Source organism: Bubalus kerabau, chromosome 16, assembly GCF_029407905.1.
Source record: "Bubalus kerabau isolate K-KA32 ecotype Philippines breed swamp buffalo chromosome 16, PCC_UOA_SB_1v2, whole genome shotgun sequence".
NCBI lineage: Eukaryota > Metazoa > Chordata > Mammalia > Artiodactyla > Bovidae > Bubalus > Bubalus kerabau.
Window position 1 is genome coordinate 76,588,289 of NC_073639.1, and position 20,453 is coordinate 76,608,741.

At 64.2% G+C, this 20,453-nt stretch overlaps 1 protein-coding gene across 5 annotated transcripts; it reads left to right on the plus strand.

Annotated features, from left to right (window-relative positions):
- The first annotated feature begins 59 nt into the window (after positions 1-59).
- Positions 60-15,825, plus strand: SMPD4 (sphingomyelin phosphodiesterase 4). Of its 5 annotated transcripts, XM_055549815.1 has the most exons (20): positions 60-186; positions 3,264-3,347; positions 4,039-4,125; positions 4,630-4,772; positions 4,864-4,939; positions 5,396-5,504; positions 5,601-5,653; positions 5,916-6,067; positions 7,350-7,482; positions 9,278-9,349; positions 10,858-10,944; positions 12,168-12,313; positions 12,607-12,697; positions 12,912-13,012; positions 13,239-13,402; positions 13,523-13,728; positions 13,893-14,126; positions 14,231-14,362; positions 14,444-14,572; positions 14,676-15,825. In XM_055549815.1, exons 1-20 carry the CDS (start codon positions 112-114, stop codon positions 15,003-15,005), a joined length of 2,604 nt encoding a protein of 867 aa, XP_055405790.1. In that variant the 5' UTR covers positions 60-111; the 3' UTR covers positions 15,006-15,825. The 5 variants fall into 5 exon arrangements, with proteins under 5 accessions (XP_055405790.1, XP_055405786.1, XP_055405791.1 ...); XM_055549811.1 differs by having other exon boundaries at positions 12,607-13,012; positions 13,255-13,402; XM_055549816.1 differs by lacking the exon at positions 10,858-10,944.
- Positions 15,826-20,453: the final 4,628 nt, after the last annotated feature.

A 20,453-nucleotide genomic window follows, 5' to 3' on the forward strand; every position in this document is an offset into this window, starting at 1 on the left:
TTCCGAGGCGGGCTTCCCATAAACCCGCGGGGCGGAGTTTGGGGGCGGGGCTTGGCTTTGCGCACGCGCTTTTCACCGCGTCCGCCAAGGGGACGCGACGCGCGCAGCTTGATGACGACATTTCGGCGCCTAGTCGCCGAATGGCGGCTTCCTTCCCTGAAGTGGGCAACGCTGCGGGTTCCTCAGGTGAGTGGTGGGAGTCGCGCGCGGTCGGGACCAGCGTCCCGGCGGCCGCCCCAAACCTCCGCGGAAGTCGGCTCCGTTCCCAAGCGAGCCCCGGGCATGGGACCGGGGCGTCGAGCGCCGCGCCCTCCCGCCGCCTTCCCGCGCCACTCACGAGCCTCGCCCTGGCGGGTGCCCGGTGAACGTTCCTGCGCGCGGTGGGGGACCGACAGCCTGGGGCTCCCCGGCGAGCGCTGTGGGGGCGGGGTTGGGTCTCGGCCTGACGCCCGCCCCCGCCCCCGCCCCGGATGTGCTGGCCGTGCGGAGCCTCGGCTTCCGAGGGTCGCCGGGTAGTGGCGAGCCGCAGACGGCAGGGCGTCTTGCTCGCTGCGCGGCCGGAGGAAGGCCCCGACGAGATGGGCGTCGCCAGGGCTGCGGCTCCAGGAGGGACCCCGAAGCCGGGTCGGAAGGCGCTCCTGACGGCAGCGGGTGCGGAGGTGGCGGGCTGAAGCGGAGGCTGGGTGCCCAGAGCAGGCGGCGCGGCGGGAGAATCGGGACTCTGCCCTCTCCCCGAAATTCCCCGGTTGGGCGCCTCGGGCTCACTCAGCCGCGCCCTCTTCCAACTTTCTCCGGGGAAGGAGCAGCTTTCACCTCGTCATCTCGGGAGCTCTGCCCTCGACCCGCAGTGCAGGGTTTTATGCCGCTTTGATCTTTTCTGAGTAGTGCACGGTGTTCTCTGGACCGCTTCGTTCAGGACTGGAGCGTTTTAAGTCATTCTTAAAACTGAAGCCGATATTTAGTTTAATTAGGAGTTGAGCAGACTCAGTGGTGCTGGACCGAAATTTGACTACTCACAGCTCGATAGCGGATACTTCAAAGGCAAGTGTCAGGAGAAAAGAAAGGTTGTTTTAATCAGAAAGCTGGAGAAGCCAGACTCGTGTCCCAGAGCCGATTCTGAAGATTATGCTCCGCAGTGACAGTTTTTAAAGGGATAAGGGGAAAGAATCTCAGAATCGTTGCGGCAGGACGTCAGGCTCTGCGTCACTTTCCATCTCTTGCAGGCTGGCGGTCTCCTGGTCGTTTTTCAACTGTTGTCTTGCCTGCTAATCTGCAGGATTGCCAGAGGGAACCTGGGGGCAGAGAGCTGGTCATTCTTTTTCATTCCTACTCTTTTTTAATCTAGGAAAAGAATCAACAAGTTAGGCAGGGTTTTGTGGGCATTCAATAGACCCTGAGCCAGGAGTTAGGTTGCATGCCACCACGTCACCTCACTTCTACAAGGTCTGAGCAGGACAGAAATGGGCAGACAGGAAAGGGTGAAGGGCCTGCTTACAGATCCCCTGGCCAGTGCTCCATTTCTGTGGGGCTGGGGGCAGAAGCCTGTCTTCCAAAACCGCTTCCTGTGGACCTAGGGCACCGTGTTCCTCGGGTGCAAGATGCAGGCGTGAGTCTGTAGCATCTTTTTGCTGACAGTTTTAGCCTGTTTACATATACAGGTAGAGCAAGCTACAGTTATTTTGATGCCCACAGAGACGTAGGTTATAATGAACAGCAGCGTCAGTCCCAGAGAAGGCAATGGCACCCCACTCCAGTACTCTTGCCTGGAAAATCCCATGGACGGAGGAGCCTGGTGGGCTGCAGTCCATGGGGTCGCTCAGAGTCAGGCACGACTGAGCGACTTCACTCTCCTTTTTCACTCTCATGCATTGGAGAAGGAAATGGCAACCCGCTCCAGTGTTCTTGCCTGGAGAATCCCAGGGACGGGGAGCCTGGTGGGCTGCCGTCTATGGGGTCGCGCGGAGTCGGACATGACTGAAGCGACTTAGCAGCAGCAGCGTCCGTCCCATTGTCTCGAGGCCGGTTCTCGGAACTGCTGGCTGTGGACGGAGCGCCTCGTGTCATGACTGTAGTGTGATCACTGTGCAGCTGGCTCTTCCCCTCTGCTGGCAGTTGTAGCGTCTGTGAACAACTCAGGAGTGTGCATCAGACTTTCCTAACCAGCAGCTGCTTGTGCCGGCTCTTCTGTGACACAGGGGGCCTGGGCAGACTTCAGCTCTCCTACAGACAGGGCCAGGGGCGGGGGTCCAGCACCCTTGGTCTCAGGGCGGTGTTCGTGATGCCCAGTGGCAGAGATGCCCTCCCGGCCCCTCCACCCACGTGGCCTGCCTGCCAGGCGCCCCTGCAGCGTTGTTGCGTGGCCGTGGGCAGAGCTGTGCCAGGAGGGCCGTCGAGGGGTGCGGAGGCTGTGACTGCTCGGTCTGCGTGTTTTCGGGTTCTGCCCCCAGGCGCAGGGAGTGGGAGTCTGGAGAGCTGTCCCTGATTTTCTAGTGGCCGTTCAGAGGCTCTGCTGGCAAAGCGTGCTTGTCCCGTCCCCGCTCCCTTCTCAGAGGGCGCGGGGAGGACAGAGCCTTTCTCTAGAGAGCAGTGAGGAGGCGCGTCCTGGCTGTGCCTCCATTTCCCTCAGCACTGACCTCGTTCCCACAGGTCATCGTGAGGATGTGCCTTCTATTCTTGCTTAGTAGGCTTTGCAGCTTAAAACTGCATCCGTTGGCACCTCATGGTTGTGTTTGAGGACACAGGGCCCAGTTGGCTCAGCAGAGGGCGTCTCAAGGCTGACCTCAAGGTGCTGGCCGGCTCTGCTCTCCTCTGCAGGTGCAGGAAGAACCTGCTTCCAGGGTTATGCAGGTTGCCGGCGGATCCGGCTTTTTGCAGGGTGGAACCAAGGTCCCCATTTCCTTGCTGCCTGTTAGCCAGGACTACTCTGAATCTTACGGTTCTCACGCTTGACACTTTAACCTGTCTGTAAAACCCCTTTCAAAGAGCATTTGAACAACCAGAGACGGGACTCGGGCAGGGCTGGCCTTAGAATCCTGCCTGCCTGGCCCTGAGGAGTAAATGAGGAACGGATGCTGAGCCGCCAGAACCAGGCCTGGCACGTGGCCGGTGCCCTGCTTTACCACAGGCTCACGCCCACGGTCCTGGCCCTGGAGCGGCCACTGTGGACTGCGCGTGCGCGGCACCCTGCAGAGCGTGGGCCTTGCCTGAGCTTCGTGAAGTGCTGCGGCAACCTTGCCGTTGAGCTTCTGTCTCTGTCCCTGCAGCGGTCCCCTTCGACGGCCGCTCCGGACCCTGCGAGGCAGGCTGCCATGGCGTTCCCCCACCTGCAGCAGCCCAGCTTCCTGCTGGTAAGTGTCCGCTGCCCGCCGAGGGCCCACAGGACAGGAGTTCTGTAGCAGAGGGACTGGAGAACTCAGCCGCGCCTGCTTTCGAGGCGACGTGCTGGAGAACAGAGGACTCCGTTAGGACCCTCAGGCGCGAGCCTGCCCCCTTCTGGCGGGCGCTGGTTTATGCAGCCGCCGAGACAGTTTTCTCATTTACAAGACGGGTCATAGAAACGTCTGTCCCCGGTTTCCCCGCCTGGGGGGGACAAGGGCGAAGAATGGACACCTGCATCGTCACGTCTCGTAAATCTTTGCATGAAGGTGAGGGGTTCCGATGACCTTGCTGTTGGTGACAGTCGGAAGGCCCCTGCTCTGCTGGGACGCCAGGCCTGCGCTTTCCTGTGGGTGTTGATCTGGGAGCAGGGTCTTCCTGGCGCCCCCCGAAAGGCAGCAGATCCAGCTCCAGCCTGCGCAGCGGGGTCTCGCCTCTGACCGAGACGCTGTGGACCCCACCCTTGTGTGGAGATGGCCGGGGCCTTGCGTTCCCTGGGTGAAGCCTGGCCTTTCCTGCTGACCTTCATCCACGCGCACAGAGCCTTCTCTTTTCTGGTCGGGATGACGCGAGCCTTTCGTGTGTGACTCCTGCCTGTCGCTTGGACTTCTGGTCTGACTCCAGCAGGGCGCTCACCGCGCTCTGGTTGGCTCTGTCTCCTAGGCCAGCCTGAAAGCCGACTCTATGAACAAGCCCTTTGCACAGCGCTGCCAAGACTTGGTTAAAGTCATCGAGGACTTTCCAGCAAAGGTAAGGCTCCGTTGTCTGTTTTTTATGGGGCTGTGTCCCATGTGCTCCCAGAGGAGGGTCCGCAAGCTCCCCTCCCACCTCCGAGCGTTTCCTGCAGAGGCCTGACCCCGGGTGCAACTCACATCTGTGATGTGTAAGCATGAGAGCACGTAGATTGGGGTTTCTCAGCTGCGGGCCTGCGGGGGCCGTTGGCAGTGTCTGGAGGCGGTTATGGTTGTCACACGGGCGGCGCTGCCAGCGTGGGGCAGATGGAGGCCGGGCATCCCTCCCCGCGCCTGCCCGAGCTGCGTACAGCACAGAGGTCCGCCATGCAGGGTAGAGCCAGACACGCAGCGGCCACGTCACCACGGCTGCCCCGGACCGGGGAGCGGGCCCCGGGCGCAGGCCTGGCAGGGAGGCGGGCGGGGCCTCCTGGAGGACCGGGGAGCGGGCCCCGGGCGCAGGCCTGGCAGGGAGGCGGGCGGGGCCTCCTGGAGGGTCGGCTCTGAGCGCCCGCCTCTGCAGGAGCTGCACGGTGTCTTCCCGTGGCTGGTCGAGAGCATCTTTGGCAGCCTGGATGGCGTCCTGCCCGGGTGGAACCTGCGCTGCCTGCAGGGCCGCGTCAGCCCCGTGGAGCACAGCGTGGCCATGGAGTTCCTGGACCCTGGGTAGGTCGTCTCGCCCGCGCGGGGCCAGACGTTCTCTGGGAGCCCCGTCTGGTTTGCCGTTCACTTTCCTATTTCTGTCGTTTGTGTTCAGAGGCCCAATGATGAAACTGGTGTATAAACTTCAGGCTGAAGACTACAAGTTTGACTTTCCTGTCTCCTGCCTGCCTGTAAGTAAGCCGTGGCGGTGAAGGTGGGCTCGTGGCCATGGTGCCGGCAGTGGACAGGCCTGAAGGGTTGGGACGGTGGCCAGAGCACCCTGGTGTCTGACCCAGGAGGCATCTCACGTTGGAACTTCACCAGTTAACGTTTTTCCCAGAGGTGATCTGAACCCTGCGGTGGGAAGGCCCAGTGGCCTCCAGCTGAGTGCCAGGGCACGTGCCTAGAGGCTTTGTTTTATTGAGTCTGCAGTTCTGTGGGGCGAGTTAAAGGCAGGCTTGCTCACGAGGCTCAGAAGCACAACAGATGGGATCCATCGCATGCCTGGCTGGGCCGAGATGCGCCCTGCTGCGGCGGGCCTGGTGGGGACGTGGGGAGAGCGTGCGACAGGCAGGGGACAGCGAGGTTCCCCGGCGGGGTCAGGGCTGGGCTCCGCCGCAGCCTCCCCAGGCCACCCGTGTCTGCAGGGGCCCGTGAAAGCGTCCATCCAGGAGCGCGTGCTTCCTGACAGTCCCCTGTACCACAACAAGCTGCAGCTGCCCCCCAGCGGGGGCCTTGGCCTGTACCTGGCCCTCAGTATCCTTCGTCGGCCGTGGGAGGCGGTGGGTGGGGGAGCCGGCACAGGGCGGGGAGGGGGCTGCCCTGCCGTTTGCCCCCTGACGTGGCCCACAGATCCCTTCGAGTACTACATGTTCTTCTTTGCTTTGAGCCTGATCGCTCAGAAGGTAAGGAGGGCTGAAGCCCCCTGGGGGTGGGGCGGGGGTGCCCAGGGCCCCTGTCCAGGTAGGCTGGGCCAGCCGCCTCCCATGCCCCCTGAGCCCACAGCCTTCACCCTTCAGCTCGCCCTCCCCCAGCGAGGGTGATGGGCTGGGGCGGGCGGGCGCCCCGAGTGCTGGCCTGGGGGGTTTCCTGAAGGGGGTGCCTTCCGGGCAGGGGCAGCCCCTGGGGGCGGGGTCCGTGGCCGCGCTCACGGGGCTCTGCTTGCAGCCACCCCCAGGAGCTCTCCACGTCCGCACCTCCGACTGCGCCTACTTCATCCTGGTGGATAGGTACCTGGCGTGGTTCCTGCCCACAGAAGGCAGCGTGGTGCCCCCACTCTCCTCCAGCCCAGGGGGGCCCAGCCCCTCACCGGCTCCCAGGTGAGGCTCCTGGCTAGTGCCCGAGGTGCCCGTGGGCACCTTCCTCCTGGCGGAGCGTCGCCCTCGGGATGGTGGTGCTGCCCTGTGTGCAGAGCGCTCAGCCTTGTCCGCGTTCTCGTGGCCTAAGGCTCCACGGCCCGGCCGCCCTGGCCCGGGCTTCCCTGAAGCGGCAGGTTCTTTGGCCTCAGTAATGGGCCCGGGCCGTGTTCCGCCTGTGGCCGCCCTCTCCCCATGGGGCACCCGAGTCCAGGCCAGTCGGAGACCAGCTGGCGAGGGGCTCCCACCTAGGGACAGCCAACGGTCCTGGCCGTGGAGGGCGGGGCGGGGCGGTGCTGGGCTGCGGCCTCTGCTGAGCTGGATGCTGGGGCAGAGACGCCGGTGCGGGGCCCACAGTTCCCCGCCCTGGGCCTCGGGCTGCAGGCTCTCTCCCGCGGAGTCCCCCCACCACCCCCATCTGCTGGCACGTACTGGGTCACCCCGCACTCGAGCGGTAGGGTCCCCGAGGATGGGACAGGACGAGTAGGGGGCGTGGAGCAGGGGTTTGGGGGGGCATTCACAACCCCAGACAGGCTTCAGCTGCCAGGTGGACTTCTGGGCCGGATTTGGCTTGCTTCTTCTAAGGTATAATTTCAGGCATTACAAGTTGTTACATGTAACGGAACTTTCATAGGCCCTCACCTGCATGATTTCCAAGTTGTTTTATTCTGCGAATCTGTGTGTGTTTTCCTGAGCTGTTTGAACAAGTTACAAGACACGTGGCTGTCACGCCGTAACTCTTGAGTGTTTTCCGAAAGCCGTGGTCTCCTCGGCCTTCCTGCAGAGCAGGGCCCGCCAGCCCGGCCCCACAGCCCCCTCGGGCTTCACCAGCCCCCCCTGCCTCCATTCGCGGCTGTCTCCCCGTCGTCCAGAGGGTCCCAACCCTGATGGCGGGGTGTGCGCCGCACCCTTGCCCTGGTTCCTCATGTGTCCCGCGTGGTCAGACGCTGGCTGGGCTGAGGGATGACGCGGCCCTCCTCCAGGGAAGGTGAATAAGTGCCTGGGTCTCAGGTAATGGACCTGGGGGACCTAGTGGGCGGCGTCTGCATCCCTTGTGGTCCTCGGCTGGGCCCGTTGTGGACGGGCAGTGCCAGCTGATGCTCCTCAGGTCTTCACGCCTCGCTCCTCGGGGCAGCCCTGAAGGCAGCCTCCTCCCCTGTGTTCACGCAAGGCAGCTCGGCTGGGCCTGCTCCCACCCCTGGGTGGCCCGTCCCCTGCCCCCAACGCACTCTGTGTCTGCTCCCAGGACGCCGGCCGTGCCCTTCGCATCCTACGGCTTGCACCACACCAGCCTCCTGAAGCGGCATGTCTCCCACCAGACGTCGGTGAACGCGGACCCCGCCTCCCACGAGATCTGGCGGTCGGAGACGCTGCTCCAGGTGAGCGTGGCCGTCTGCGGGAGCCGGTCTGGTGCCGGGCGCCGCCCACTCCGCGGGCAGGGCCGAGGCTGCGCCTGGCGAGGGGGGTGTTACAGCAGGGAAGGCGTCTGCCCGCTGTTGTCTGTGTCCCTGGCAGCGTTGCCCCCGCCCCGTCCGTGGAGCTTTAATCTCCTCTCCTGGTGACACGATGGCTCTCCAGCCTCCGTTTCCATGGCCGGGCTTGTCCTCTCTGGCCACCAGCGTGTCTCGGGCACTGAGGCACAGGGCCTCCCCTTGGTCAGCAGGCCCGTCCCTCCCTGCAGGGCCCCCGTGTGGGTGGCAGGCAGCCCCGCGCCTGTGCCCTGAGCTGGCCCCAGAGAGCCCGCTGGCTCCGCGGCTGGACTCCGGGGCTGCGGGCGTCGCCACAGCCGGCTTGTTCAGAACCTGGAGTGTGGCCACGATGGGGTTCTGGGGTTTTTTGGAAGCGGGGTAAAATATGCGTAACGTAGAACGTAAGTCTGAAACGTTTTAAGGCGATGGTCACGTAGCGTTAGGGTGTTCGCAGTGTCGTAACGAGTTTCCAGAACCTTCCATCCGTGAGACCCAGCGTCTGTCATCAGACAGCAGTCCCTCCGCATCCCGCCAGCCCCTCACCCATGTCCCGCTTGGTCCCGTGACAGACCCCTCGCCGGTACCTCTGTTGGGGCGTCCGCAGCGCCTCTGGCTTGCTGCCCTCACTCCCCTTGGCAGGGGCCGCAGGCTCGTCTGCGTGGTGGCTGCGTGCCCTTCGTCTGCAGCCGAGTGCAGACCTGCGCGCGGCCATGTGTCGTGTGTCTGTCCCTTTGACGGACACGTGGGCTGCCTTCGGTCTTAGCTGCTGTGACTGTCCTGCTGAGCCTTGCCCTCTGCGGGGCTTTTGAGGCCTGCCGTGCTGTTTTCCCCGGTGGCTGAGCCGTTTCTCCTCGCCCCCGGCGGGGCGCACGGGCTCCAGTTGCTCTACGTCCTCAGGACGCTCGTGTGCTCTGGTTCTTGACTGCGGTGTCCTAGTCGTGGTGACCGGCCTGTTTGCCTTTCTCGTCCTCGTTGGCCACGTGTGTGTCTTGGAGGAGTGTCTGCTCGAGTCCTTTGCCGGGTTTTGAGTTGGCGCTTTTGTTGTTACTGGCTTCCCAGCGGTCTCTGTATAAGCTGCGTGTTAAGCATCGTCGGAGACCTGGTTGGCCAGCCTTTTCCCCGTTCTGTGAGTTGCTGTTTTACTCTACGCGTCATATCTTCTGATGCACCAAAGATAGTTTTTTAAACTAACGCTTACTGAAGTTACCCTCGCTTGGCCGTGCCGGGCCCTCATTGCTGGCCGCAGGGCCGCCATCTGGCTGTGGGTTCTCTCGTGGGGGAGCCAGCTTTCGGCGCGTGGGCTCAGCACGTGTGGCTCAGGTGCCCCGCGGTACGTGGGGTGCTCCCGGGCCAGGGATTGAGCCTGTGTTCCTCGCATTGGCAGGCGGATTCTTAGCCGCGGGGCCCCAAGGAAGCCCCAGAAAAGCTTTTAATTTCAGCGCAGCCCGGTTTCCTCTTCGTTGCCTGACCTGTTGGAGTCACGTGTAGGAGGTCATCGTCACGTCCAGCGTTGAGAGACGCTGAGTTGTGCGGTTCTACCTCCTGTTTTAGGCCTTTGATCCCCTCTGAGTCGTTTCTCATTTATGGTGCTGAGTGAGGGTCTGACTGTGTCCTGCAGTGGGGTCCCGCTTTCCCAGCAGCCTTGGTGGAAAGCTTGTTGGTTCCCCCGCCGGGGACCTGGTGACCTGCCCGTGCTCTCTTGCAGGTGTTTGTGGAGATGTGGCTGCACCATTACTCTCTGGAGATGTACCAGAAGATGCAGTCCCCTCACGCCAAGGTACGTGCTGCCGCCGCTGCTTGCGCTGCGCTCCAGCCTCAGAGCGGGTTGTGGGCTCGCCTCCCCGGGCGCTGGGTGGCGGGCGGCTTGTGCGGTGTGCCGGGCTTGCACCCTGCCCTCCCCGGGCGGCCCCCTCCCTTGTCGGGCCGCCTGTGTGTGCAGAGGCCTGCAGCCCCCGGGCGGGGCGGGCTCGGGCTCTGCTGCGGCAGGCGGGCTGCAGGGCCCGCCCTTGCTGCAGACGCGGTCCTCCGGGCTGCTTCGGGGCCCCCAGCCCCGCGGCCTCTGCCGTCCTGGGGGTTTGCTCTACAGGGCGCCCCAGGGGTGAGAGCGCCGAGCGGGGCGGGCTCCACCCTGGGCCTCCCATCCAGCGCCCGCCCCGCCCGCTTCTGCCCGATGCTGCGCACCTGGCCCAGGAGCCCGTGAGCCTGCCCACCCCAGTCTTCAGCTGCGGCTCCGGGCCGCCGGTCACCTGGGGGCCTAGCCCTCCTCCCGGGGACTAGGGCTGGGGCAGTGGGAAGGCCTGGCCAGTTGCCCAGAAACCTTCTGCTCTCTGCCATCTATTGGGGCAGGAAAATAACGTGTGGGGAGGCAGGTTGTGTGGAAAGCCGGCTGCAGGGGCCCCGGGTCGCTGTTATGGAGCTCCTGCAGGCTGTGGGCCCGCGGCATCCGCAGGCCTCCCAGCTCCGTGCTGAGAGCATGGCTGGGTCGTCTCCTGGTGTCTGGCATGTCCCCTGGGTGAAGCATGGCGGCCGAGGGGGGGCCCCTGCGGGCAGGCCGTGTGCGGGGGCGGCTCTGGCTGCCGCGCGGGTAGGCAGGGGTCCGGGGCAGGGGGCAGACAGTGGGCCAGCCTCGCTGCCCCTCCCTCGGATCCAGGCCTCTGGGTGGGTGTGGGCTCGGCCGCGGGCCTGATGGGAGGCTGTGTGTCCGCGGGGCTGGCGGGTCGGGGCTGGTGTCCAGGTGGGAGTGCAGGACGGGCCCAGTGGGCGGTGTGCCGCCTCGAGCCCCCGGGGTCCAGCCCGTGTGGACGGCGTCCAGGCTGGGGCTCCCCTCGTGTCGCAGCTCCTGGGGATTGACTGGGGATTGATCACATGACACGCTGATGAACCTCCTTTCGGAATAGCCCAGGAAGTCCAGTAAATTGTTGATTCTTCTCTTCTGGGCGGAGAGGCCTCGGTCTAGAATCGGCTTCTCACGTTTACGTTTCAGGCGTGGGCCTGTGGGCCCCAGTGACAGCGGCGTGTCTGGGGAGGGGCCCGGGCTCCCTGGGCCACAGACACACGAGCTGCCGCGGCGCGGGGAGCGGGTGGACCGCGGAGCCCCAGGGACCCTCAGGCCTCCTCTGCCGCCGCCGGCTGAGCAGTGCCTGGTGCCTGGCCCAAGGCCGCGGGGCCTGCTGCGTGGTGCGGGCTCTCCCTGCCGGGTGCTCTTGCTGTTGACGGTCATGGCTGCGGGGCGCCTTCTCACTGTCTCTCTCTCTCCCTGCCCGCCGCCGGCTTCTCCGCGCCCAGCTGGAGGTCCTGCACTACCGGCTCAGCGTCTGCCGCGCCCTCCACAGCCCCGCCCACCCCAGCCTCCAGGCCCTCCACGCCCACCAAGTACTGGCCGCGCGCGTCCTGTCCCCCCACCCCCCGCGGCGACGCAGAGGCCCCTTCCGAGCAGAGCCAGACCCTCCCGCTGGGGTTCGGGGTTGCAGCCAGGTGGCTGGGCTGGGGTCACCGGCGCTGCCTGGCCAAGCTCCAGGCCAGCCCAGGCGTCCAGCCCTCAAGGGTTGTGGTGCTGTGTGCTCAGCCCCGATTTGTGGGGGAGAGCCGTGCGGCCTTAGGAGCACAGGCCTGGCACCGGGGCTGACCGAGGACAGGAGGCCTCGGGGCTCGTGGGTGGCGACTTTGTGGAGTCTGCGATCTGCTCAGGCAGGAGTGCCAGGGTCGGAGTACAGGCAGTGGGATGGGGGTGGGGCCAGCGGGCTCCCGAGGTTCGCTGCTCCCCAGCGTGACCTCCAGGGAGTGTGGGCCTCGCTCACTGTCGGGGCTCTGTCCACGTTGCCCTCAGTGGGGCCTTGCAGCCCTGAAGTTGAATTTGAGCATGGATGAGATGTCACTCTCCATTCCTGCCTGGCTCCTGCACAGAGGAGGGAGAGAGGGTTCCAGAAGGGCTGCCGTGGGCGGGGGAGGCCTTCCCGGGCAGCAGTGGGGTCATCCGCAGTGGGGGGCCAGCCCGTGGGTGTCTTGAAGACAGAGGGCGTGGGCAACAGCCACAAGCTCCCGCGGGCACCGCCTCAGGCCAGGAGGTGCTGAAGAAGGCCGTGTGCCTGACAGAGCAGCAAGGAGGTGGCCCGCAGGCTGCGGTGTGGGTGCCGGCCGAGGGCGGGAATGGGCCCAGAAATGCTGGGGGTCGAGATGTGTGGGGGGCCAGCCCGGGGGCTCCCGGAGCAGGCTCGGCACGGAGGGGCCCTGTGTTTTTCATTCCCGTTACGGCATCCCCTTCCGTCCGGCATGTTGCAGGTCCAGCACGTAGAGACCCAAAGATAGACAAGGCAGAAGGGATACCGCCCTGGGGGTCGCTGGGGCCTGCGCGGCCGTTTCCATGCCGGGGCGGCCTGTGGGCCCGGGTCTTCTGCGCCCCTCTCAGCGCTGCTCACCGTGGGTGAGCCCGTGGCTGGGGGTGGGCGGGGGAGCAGCCGCTTGGTCTCAGACCCGCCCACACTTGTGGACCTGCAGCCCAGTTCACAGGCTGCGCTGGATATCCAAGTGCAGGGAGCCACCTGGGCGTCGGCGGCACACCTGCGGGCTGTTGGCTGACGCCCCCGCCCGGCCCCCAGGAGTCCTTCATGCCCACGGAGGAGCACGTGCTGGTCGTACGGCTGCTGCTGAAGCACCTGCACGCGTTCGCCAACAGCCTGCGGCCTGAGCAGGCCTCTCCCTCCGCCCACTCCCACGCTGCCAGCCCCCTGGAGGAGTTCAAGAGGTGGGTATGGGCAGGGGCAGTCCTCTGACCCCTCCTGGCAAGGAGGTGGGGGCAGCAGGGAGACCCGTCTCGCTCCCCTGGCCCATGGCAGGAGAGCCCGGCCTCAGCTCTGCGCCCCCACCCCGCACGCCGGCAGGGGCGAGCCGAGGCCTGACGCTCCGGCCAGCGGGGGCTGGCAGAGCAGCGCCGTGTGGGTCCCCTGTGCTGTGCCCCTGGGGTGTTCTCTGAGGAAGGGGCTGCATGCGGGAGGCCGTGGCCTGGGCTCTGTGGGGTGACGCCCCCGTCCCCCGCAGGGCCGCCGTCCCGAGGTTCGTCCAGCAGAAGCTGTACCTGTTCCTGCAGCACTGCTTTGGCCACTGGCCCCTGGACGCGTCCTTCAGAGCTGTGAGCGCCGGCCCAGCGCCCGCGTCCCGCGCGCGGAGAGGGAGGGGGTCGTTCTGCCAGCCCCGACCTGAACCCAGCTGCCCATGTGGGTGGGCTCCCAGCCTCACCTCTGGGGGGAAGGCCCGCCAGGTGGTCTGTTCTGAGGGGCCGGGGTCATGGGAGCGCAGGGCCCCCTTCCTGCTCTCCCCCAGTGCCAGCCCCTCCGCCTCACCAGGTGCTGGAGATGTGGCTGAGCTACCTGCAGCCCTGGAGGTACGCGCCCGAGAGGCAGGCCCCGGGCAGCGACTGCCAGGCCCGCAGCGTGTCGGAGAGATGGTGAGCCCACCCAGGTGCTGCGGGGGCCTCCCGTCCCCTCCCCCCCGCCGACCCCTGCCCGGTGCACTCAGGCAGAGCCCCTCAGCCCTGCCCCGCGCCCGCCCTGCCCAGGGAAGGGCCTCTTGCGTGAGGCCCCGCCCTCAGCCCTCTGCACTGCCCCCTGCCTTCACCCCACTTGAGGTGCGGGAGACAGAGCCTGGAGGAGCCCTCACTCACCCCACCACAGGGCTCCCTTTGTGCAGGAGAACCTGCTCGTCTACACCAAGCTCTTCCTGGGCTTCCTGAACCGCGCACTGCGCACAGACCTCGTCAGCCCCAAGAACGCACTCATGGTGTTCCGCGTGGCCAAGGTCTTTGCTCAGCCCAACCTGGCTGAGATGATCCAGCGGGGTGAGGCCCCACCCAGAGGGCACCGGAGCGCTGGGCCGTGCCCACTGCTGGCGGCCCTGGGGCTCCCGGGGGGACCGTCTGCTTCTGGGGCCACAGCCAGGCTGGCGTCCTGCCTTCCAGGCGAGCAGCTGTTCTTGGAGCCCGAGCTCGGCGTCCCTCAGCGGCAGCACCGGCCCTTCACGGCGCCCTCCTTCAGCGGCAGCTTCCTGTCGTCATGGCCGCCGGCGGTCACCGACGCCTCCTTCAAGGTGAAGAGCCACGTGTACAGCCTGGAGGGCCAGGACTGCAAGTACACGCCGATGTTCGGGCCCGAGGTCCGGGCGCTGGTGAGTGGTCCGCGGTCACGCCCTTCCGCGTCTGGCGGGGGGAGTCTAGTTTTTGCTGATGACAGACTCAGCGTCTGCTGGAAGGTGCGCTTTAGCCGGAAGCACTCACCGTGTGGGCGCCAGCAGGCGGCCGAGCCGGCTGATCCCTGCCCGCCCGCCCGCAGGTCCTGCGCCTGGCGCAGCTCATCACGCAGGCCAAGCAGACGGCCAAGTCCCTCTCAGACCAGTGCGGGGAGAGCGCGGCCGGCCGCCCCTTCCTTTCCTGGCTGGGCTTCTACCCCGCGGACACCAATGGCGCCTACGCGGGCAACGACCTGGACGAGATGGGGCAGGACAGCGTCCGCAAGACGGACGAGTACCTGGAGAAGGCGCTGGAGTACCTGTGCCAGGCGTTCCGGGTACGCGCCGCCCGCCCACCCCCGCCCTAGGGGCGATGACGAGTCGGGGTGGGGGGTGGCTCCCCGGGCGTCGAACGAGACCCTCTGTCCGTCCCGCCCCGCAGCTCAGCGAGGCCCAGCTCGCCCAGCTGACGCTCGCCCTGGGGACAACGCAGGATGAGAACGGGAAGAAGCAGCTGCCGGACTGCATCGTGGGCGAGGACGGGCTCATCCTCACGCCCCTGGGCCGCTACCAGGTGCGCGGGCGCGGCGGGGCCTTTCCCGGGTGCGGGCGGGGCGAGGGGCGGGGCCGGGCGCTCAGCGCCCTCCGTTCCCAGGTCATCAGCGGGCTGCGGCGCTTCGACATCGAGTACCAGGGCGACTGGGAGCTGCAGCCCATCCGGAGCTACGAGATCGCCAGCCTGGTCCGCGCGCTTTTCCAGCTGTCGTCCGCCATTAACCGCAGGGTGAGTGTGGGGAGGGCCTCCCGCCAGCCCCCAACCGCAGGGTGAGTGTGGGCAGGGGCCCGCCCGCCCGCCCCTCGCCCACTGAGCCTGCCGTCCGCTCCAGTTCGCAGGCCAGATGGCGGCGCTGTGCTCGCGGGCTGACTTCCTGGGCAGCTTCTGCCGCTACCACCTCTTGGAGCCCGGGCTGTCAGGCCGGCGCCTGCTGAGCCCCGTGGGGCGGGGCCACGCTGCCAACCGCGCGCGGGGCCCGCGGCTCAGCCTGCGCTTCCTGGGCAGCTACCGGACGCTGCTGTCGCTGCTGCTGGCCTTCTCGGTGGCCTCACTCTTCTGCGTGGGGCCTCTGCTCTGCGCCCTGCTCCTCGTGCTGGGCTACCTCCTCTACGCCGTGGCCATGACGCTGCTCACCGAGCGCGGCAAGCTGCACCAGCTCTGAGTGTGGCTGCCCGCCGCCCCTTACCCCATGCCCGTCACCTCCGTGCTGCTTCGGCTGGTTTCCCGCGGCCTGGCCGGCGGCAGGATGAGAGCCTGCTGGGCAGGGCCTGGGCCTCCCTGAGGGGAGGGTGGTGCGGTGGGCTCCCTGCCTCGGCCAGAGGCCCCGCAGGGAGGTGCCTTTCTCTCCACTGTGTGAAGCTCTGGAGTCGGGCCTCCCCGGAGGGCCCGCAGTGTGTCTTTCGTGGCCCTGGAGGCGGGGCCAGTGAGACCCCAGAACAGGAGACTAGCCTCTGGCTCCCAAGAAGAATCAGGCCTTAAGAAAATTAGATCGTGGTTCTCCTCTGGTTCAGGATTTTAAAGCTAATGTTGCTGCCAAGTCCGGGCTGCACATCTGCATCTGAGGAGAGGCACGCAGACGCCCCCAGGTCACGGGCCAGGCCTGCCTCGTGTGCAGGCCTTGTCCCTGCAGGCGGGCGGGCTGCCTGCCCTGGTCCACAGCCGGGGGCGGTCGGAAGCACCGTTTCTGTCTTTGCTCAGAGCAGGTGCTTGGACAGTGTTGGGTAACGTTCAAACGTTCCAGCTGCACGTTCACAGACCTTCACGGCCTCCCACGCCCTTTGTCCTGCAGATGACGCGCTGGGGGGCACTTGCCAACTCAGATTTTTAAAAGCCTTTGGTGTCTGTCTGTTTAAGTTTTCAAACTGTAAATGTTGGGCTTTGTGTTTTAATGTAAACTCAGAACAGTGGCCTTTGGGGCCTGTGACCAAAAACCAAACTTGTAACTGACCCTGGATCTGAATAAACCTGCTCTTGGTCTTGAGTCCCATGGTGCCATCAGTCAACTTCTGTGGACACAGGAAGTTCGAGTTTCCACAGGTCCCTGTGGACACCAGCTCTGTGACCAGCCTCTGAGATGATGTCTGGGGTCCCACGTCCACCGCACCGGTTCCTGATGACACTCTGGCGAGGCTTCCTCTGATGGATGTGGGCCCACCTGCCGGGGTGGGGACCCCTATCTCTCCGGGGCTCTGCTTGCCCCCACGCCCCCCTTTGCCCACACACCATTAACTATGGAACAGCCACCCACTGTGGTACCCGCAGCTGTGCCAGGACCTGGGGGGTCTTCATGGAGCAGGATTCAGAAGTCAAAGCGGACGCTGAGGCTGAAGGGCCGGGTGCCACTGATGCTCAGGCCTGGAGGTTGGGGTGCAGAGGGCAGCCAGGGCCCACAGTGCTTGGCAGCTTCGCCCCGGGGCCCGGCGGATGGGGCGTTGGGGACCCCGCTGTCACACGAACCCTGAGGTGGTGTGGGGGCGCTGGCTACAGAGTGGAAATAGGACAGGAAGGAGTGGAGCCCAGGAGACTGAGGTCCCAGGGGAGAAAGCCTGCCGTCAAGGCCGGGGAGGCGCGGGGAGGTGAGCAGGGGCCCCGGTTCTGAAGAGGCCAAGGTGGAAGCCGAGTGCCGGGGCGGTTTACAGTTGAGCCCTGACGCCGCCCGGCCCTGCTCCTGCTCAACCACGGCCTCCCCATCAGGGAGGAGCGGCCGCCGGGCACCTGGAGGCACAGCTTCCTGACAGGCATCCTGAGTCGTCTTCCAGGGCAGCCCGCCTGGGCAGGCTACAGCCCCAGACCCGGGGGCACCGGCCCTAAGGGGGGGAGCCCCGCCCCTCCACTTCCCCTTCAAAGGCCACTCACTTAGGCTTCCCTGGCGGCGCAGTGCTGAAGAACCCGCCTGCCGCTTCGGGAGTCACGGGTTCCATCCCTGATCTGGGAAGATCGCACGCGCCGCAGAGCAGCTAAACCCGTGCGCTACGACTGCTAGGCCTGAGCTCCCTGGAGCCTGAGCTCCGCAGCACGAGAAGCCTGCTCCCAACTACCAGAGAAGAGCCCATGACGCAGTGAAGACCCAGCACAAAGAAATCACTGAAGAGAACGCTAACTGCGGCCATGCCGCAGTGGGCCTGAGGCTCCCCATCCCTTGCACGGCACCCTGTAAAAGCCTTACTCGCTGCCAACACCTGCCCAGGTGGCTTCCTGCCCGTGGGCACTGCACCTGGTATTTGGGCTTAGCCTGTGGGTCAGCTCGGCTCTGACGGCGCGGCCGCCACCAAGCTCCCAGATCAACAACCTGAGTACGTGTCCTACCTCGTGGCTCTGAGCTGCTCGGAGGACACGCAGGTTTCTGTAGAAACAAGTGGAGTGAGCCAGTGGGGGAGGCCACTCACAGGCGCCGCGGATCTAGCTGATGGGCCCCGGGTTTAGGAGCCGCAGCTGAGCTGCAGGAGGGGCCGGGGGATGGGCACAGCGAGGGGAGACCCCTGAGGGGCTGCTGGCCTGGCTCCCGGTGGGGGTTCTGCACGTTTCCTCAGCCCCATCCAGAGCCTCAGGTGGTTTATGCCAGCTGCCCACCCCAAGCCCCAACACCCTGACTTTGACCTTGTGGCCACCACCACCCAAGTGCTGCCCAAGTTGGCCACACCAGTCGCCTCTCAGAGTCCCCAGCCTCCCAGCCCCGCAGCCAACGCTGGCCTCACTGTCCTTCCTGAACTGTTTCCCACAAGCCTTCCTGTCTGTTCCAAGCTTCCGTGTCCTACAGAATGTCCCCGGGAAGCTCAGTCCATGCATCTGAAACCTCCAATGAGACAGCCACACTCAGGGCAGCCTGACCAGCGAGAGCCCCCTGCCCGGCTCGCCCCACCGCCACCCTCCTCTCCGGGAGCCCGGGGGTGCTGCTGGGCCCGCGGGCGTGTCTCTGAGGGTCTGCAACCCCTCCCTCCCGCCCGTGGAGCCCCATGCCCCTGGCCCCAGTCCGTCCTCCCCGCCTCTGCCTCCCGGGCTGGACTGAGGCCCCCTCTGGACTAACCACAGTCCACAGATAAAAGCAAAGACGCACTTCTTGTCACTTGTGTGGTGCTGAGCACTTGGAGATGCTAAATAAATAAGTACTCATGACTGACCATCCGTCCAATGAGGACGTTTGCTCTCTGTGGATGAGTAGAGTTTTCTCTCCAGTGCTGAGCAAGTACACAGGAGCTGCCCAGTAAATAGATTTGTTTGACAAATAACTTACTATACCTATTATACACATATCCAGGAATCAAAACACAAACTGTTGGATACATTAGTTTGTCCATGACCAGAGAAGGACTAGGACAGGGTCCTTCAATCTAAGGCTGAACGATTGAAGGGACCTGACCAAGACTCAGATCACAGACTGGCGCGGGAGAGCTCAGCTGAAGGGACCTCCCTGGTGGCCCAGTGGTTTTAAGAATCCGCCTTGCAATGCTGGGGACGTGGGTTCGACCCCTGGTCGGGGAACTCAGATTGCACAAGCCAAACGCTGCAGTCAACGTGGTTCCTGCATGAAGCAAGTACCACCTGACACAGCCTAATTACTTATTTTTAAAGAAAAAGCCCAGACTAGGACCGTTAGGAGAAAACACAGGAGTGAAAATTGAAAAGTGAACTCACTGGTTTTTCAGATATGACAACAACAAAAGGGCAGTGACGGGAAAACACTCCAGAGGCCTGGGCGTCTTCACGGCGCCTCCCCAGTGCACTGCTGAAACGACGACGATGGCTTTTGTTGCCTCCCGTGCACGGCGCGCTCCCTGTTCGGGGAACGGGAACTGCAGTGGCACGGGCCCTGCCGAAGGGCACAGCGAGATGGCACACAGAACCTCCAGGCGCGCGTGTGACTGTGGGGGAGTCGGCAGTAAGAAAGCGGCCTCCTCGTCACTGCCCTTAGAGAAGACAGCCATCTTTTCCCATCTGACGTATTCCCCACGAATCGCCAGGATGATGAACGGAAGCCAAGTCTGTCTTCCTGGCCGGCCCTGAGTGAGCACGTTCTCTCCCTCTTAACCGAAGCTCATCTCACGGGGCTGCAGCGGGCACAGCCGCCTCCTGCACCGCACAGCCCTGGCCTGCACGGTCGCTGGCACAGCCAGCTTGTCCTTCACTTTGCCCAGGAGGGTTAGGATGGCCCAGGAGAGCAGACATAGGAAGAGCCCAGACACCGTTGTGTAGCAAAAAAAAAAAAACACAAAACACCAAGGGGATGTCATGGTGGTCCAGAGCCAAGACTCTGAGCTTCCAATGACACAACTGAGACCCAGCACAGCCAGACAGAGTTTACAGAACAAAAAAGACAGGAACTGACGGCTCCCTGGAACACCAAGACCTGCGGTGAAAACAAAAACCAAGGTGCAAAGCAGTGCGTCTGCCACGACCCCGTTACAGAAAACCAGCTCCAAGTCACAGCGGACAATGAGCCAGACCCACAGGCGTCAGCGTGAGTAGTGAGCACAGAGGCGGCCTGGGCGGCGGCCACGCCCCGCTCAGGGCAGGGGCGGGTGGACGCGGGGGCGTCTGTCTTGTTTGAATCCTTTCTACCCAGGAGGACGTACTTCCGCCTGGCTGATGGGTAGCTGCCTGCAAGCCTGACCGAGTGCCCTTGGCCCACCGCACCCACTTTTCCCCGCAAGAACCCAACAGGAGCACCCCTGCTGCTGCTGCTGAGTCGCGCCAGTCGTGTCCGACTCTGTGCAACCCCATAGACGGCAGCCCACCAGGCTCCGCCGTCCCCAGGATTCTCCAGGCAAGAACACTGGAGTGGGCTGCCGTTGCCTTCTCCAATAGGAGTACTGGGAGTCCCTTAAGATTGGAGGCTTCTCCTCCCCCACCCCCCACCCCCGCCTTTTTTTTTTAACTCTCACCCTTGTTCACACTGAGCCAGATCAGCAATTCATCAACTACACCTTAGACTGTCCTGCCCGCCCCCACCTGGCACTGCTCTTGCGCAGGTCTCTGCTACAGTGAAGTTGTGGTTCTCTGTGCCCGTCTGTCTCCAAAACAGGGCAGCGGTTTGCCCACCTCAGTGCTCTGATGGATCTAAGAACAGTTGGTGATTCTCAGTTTGTTCAGCTCTTTTTGTGTTGGTGAAAAGGATGACAACCAAGTCCCTTGCATGCGGGCCAGAAAACCAGAATATATATATATATATATATATATACAAATATATATGTGTGTATATATATATATATATTTCCCCCCAATTGTTTTTAAAATTCTCCATGGTTTCAATCACCATAACTATCTTTTTCTGCAGATTTTAAACATGTATTATACAGTACTTTTCTGTATATATTTGGGCCCCAAAGAGTCGGACACGACTGACCAAGTAAGCCACCGCCGCCACCACGTTGCTGTAAATTCCGTTGTCTAGAATTGCTTGTGATCTGCTTCTGTCGACTGGATCTGAATCCTCCCCCTTGACCCCACCACGTCTGGGCTTTACTAGTGTACCTCTGACATCACAGGTCATGTGGCAATGGGACTCTGGGTTCTGCTCTCCTCCTCTGAGGGGTTCTGACTTTTGTTCTCTGGGCAGTTGAGTTACTGGAAGACTACAAGGACTTGTGGAGGCTGGGCTTACATTTTATAGGGG

Bases quoted from the DNA above. Each gene is read 5' to 3' on its own strand.
- SMPD4 (XM_055549811.1), top strand. From the start codon at position 112: ATGACGACATTTCGGCGCCTAGTCGCCGAATGGCGGCTTCCTTCCCTG. The intron at 3,348-4,038 runs GTAAGTGTCCGC...TCTGTCTCCTAG, and splicing joins AGCAGCCCAGCTTCCTGCTG to GCCAGCCTGAAAGCCGACTC. The intron at 13,403-13,522 runs GTGAGGCCCCAC...CCTGCCTTCCAG, and splicing joins GGCTGAGATGATCCAGCGGG to GCGAGCAGCTGTTCTTGGAG.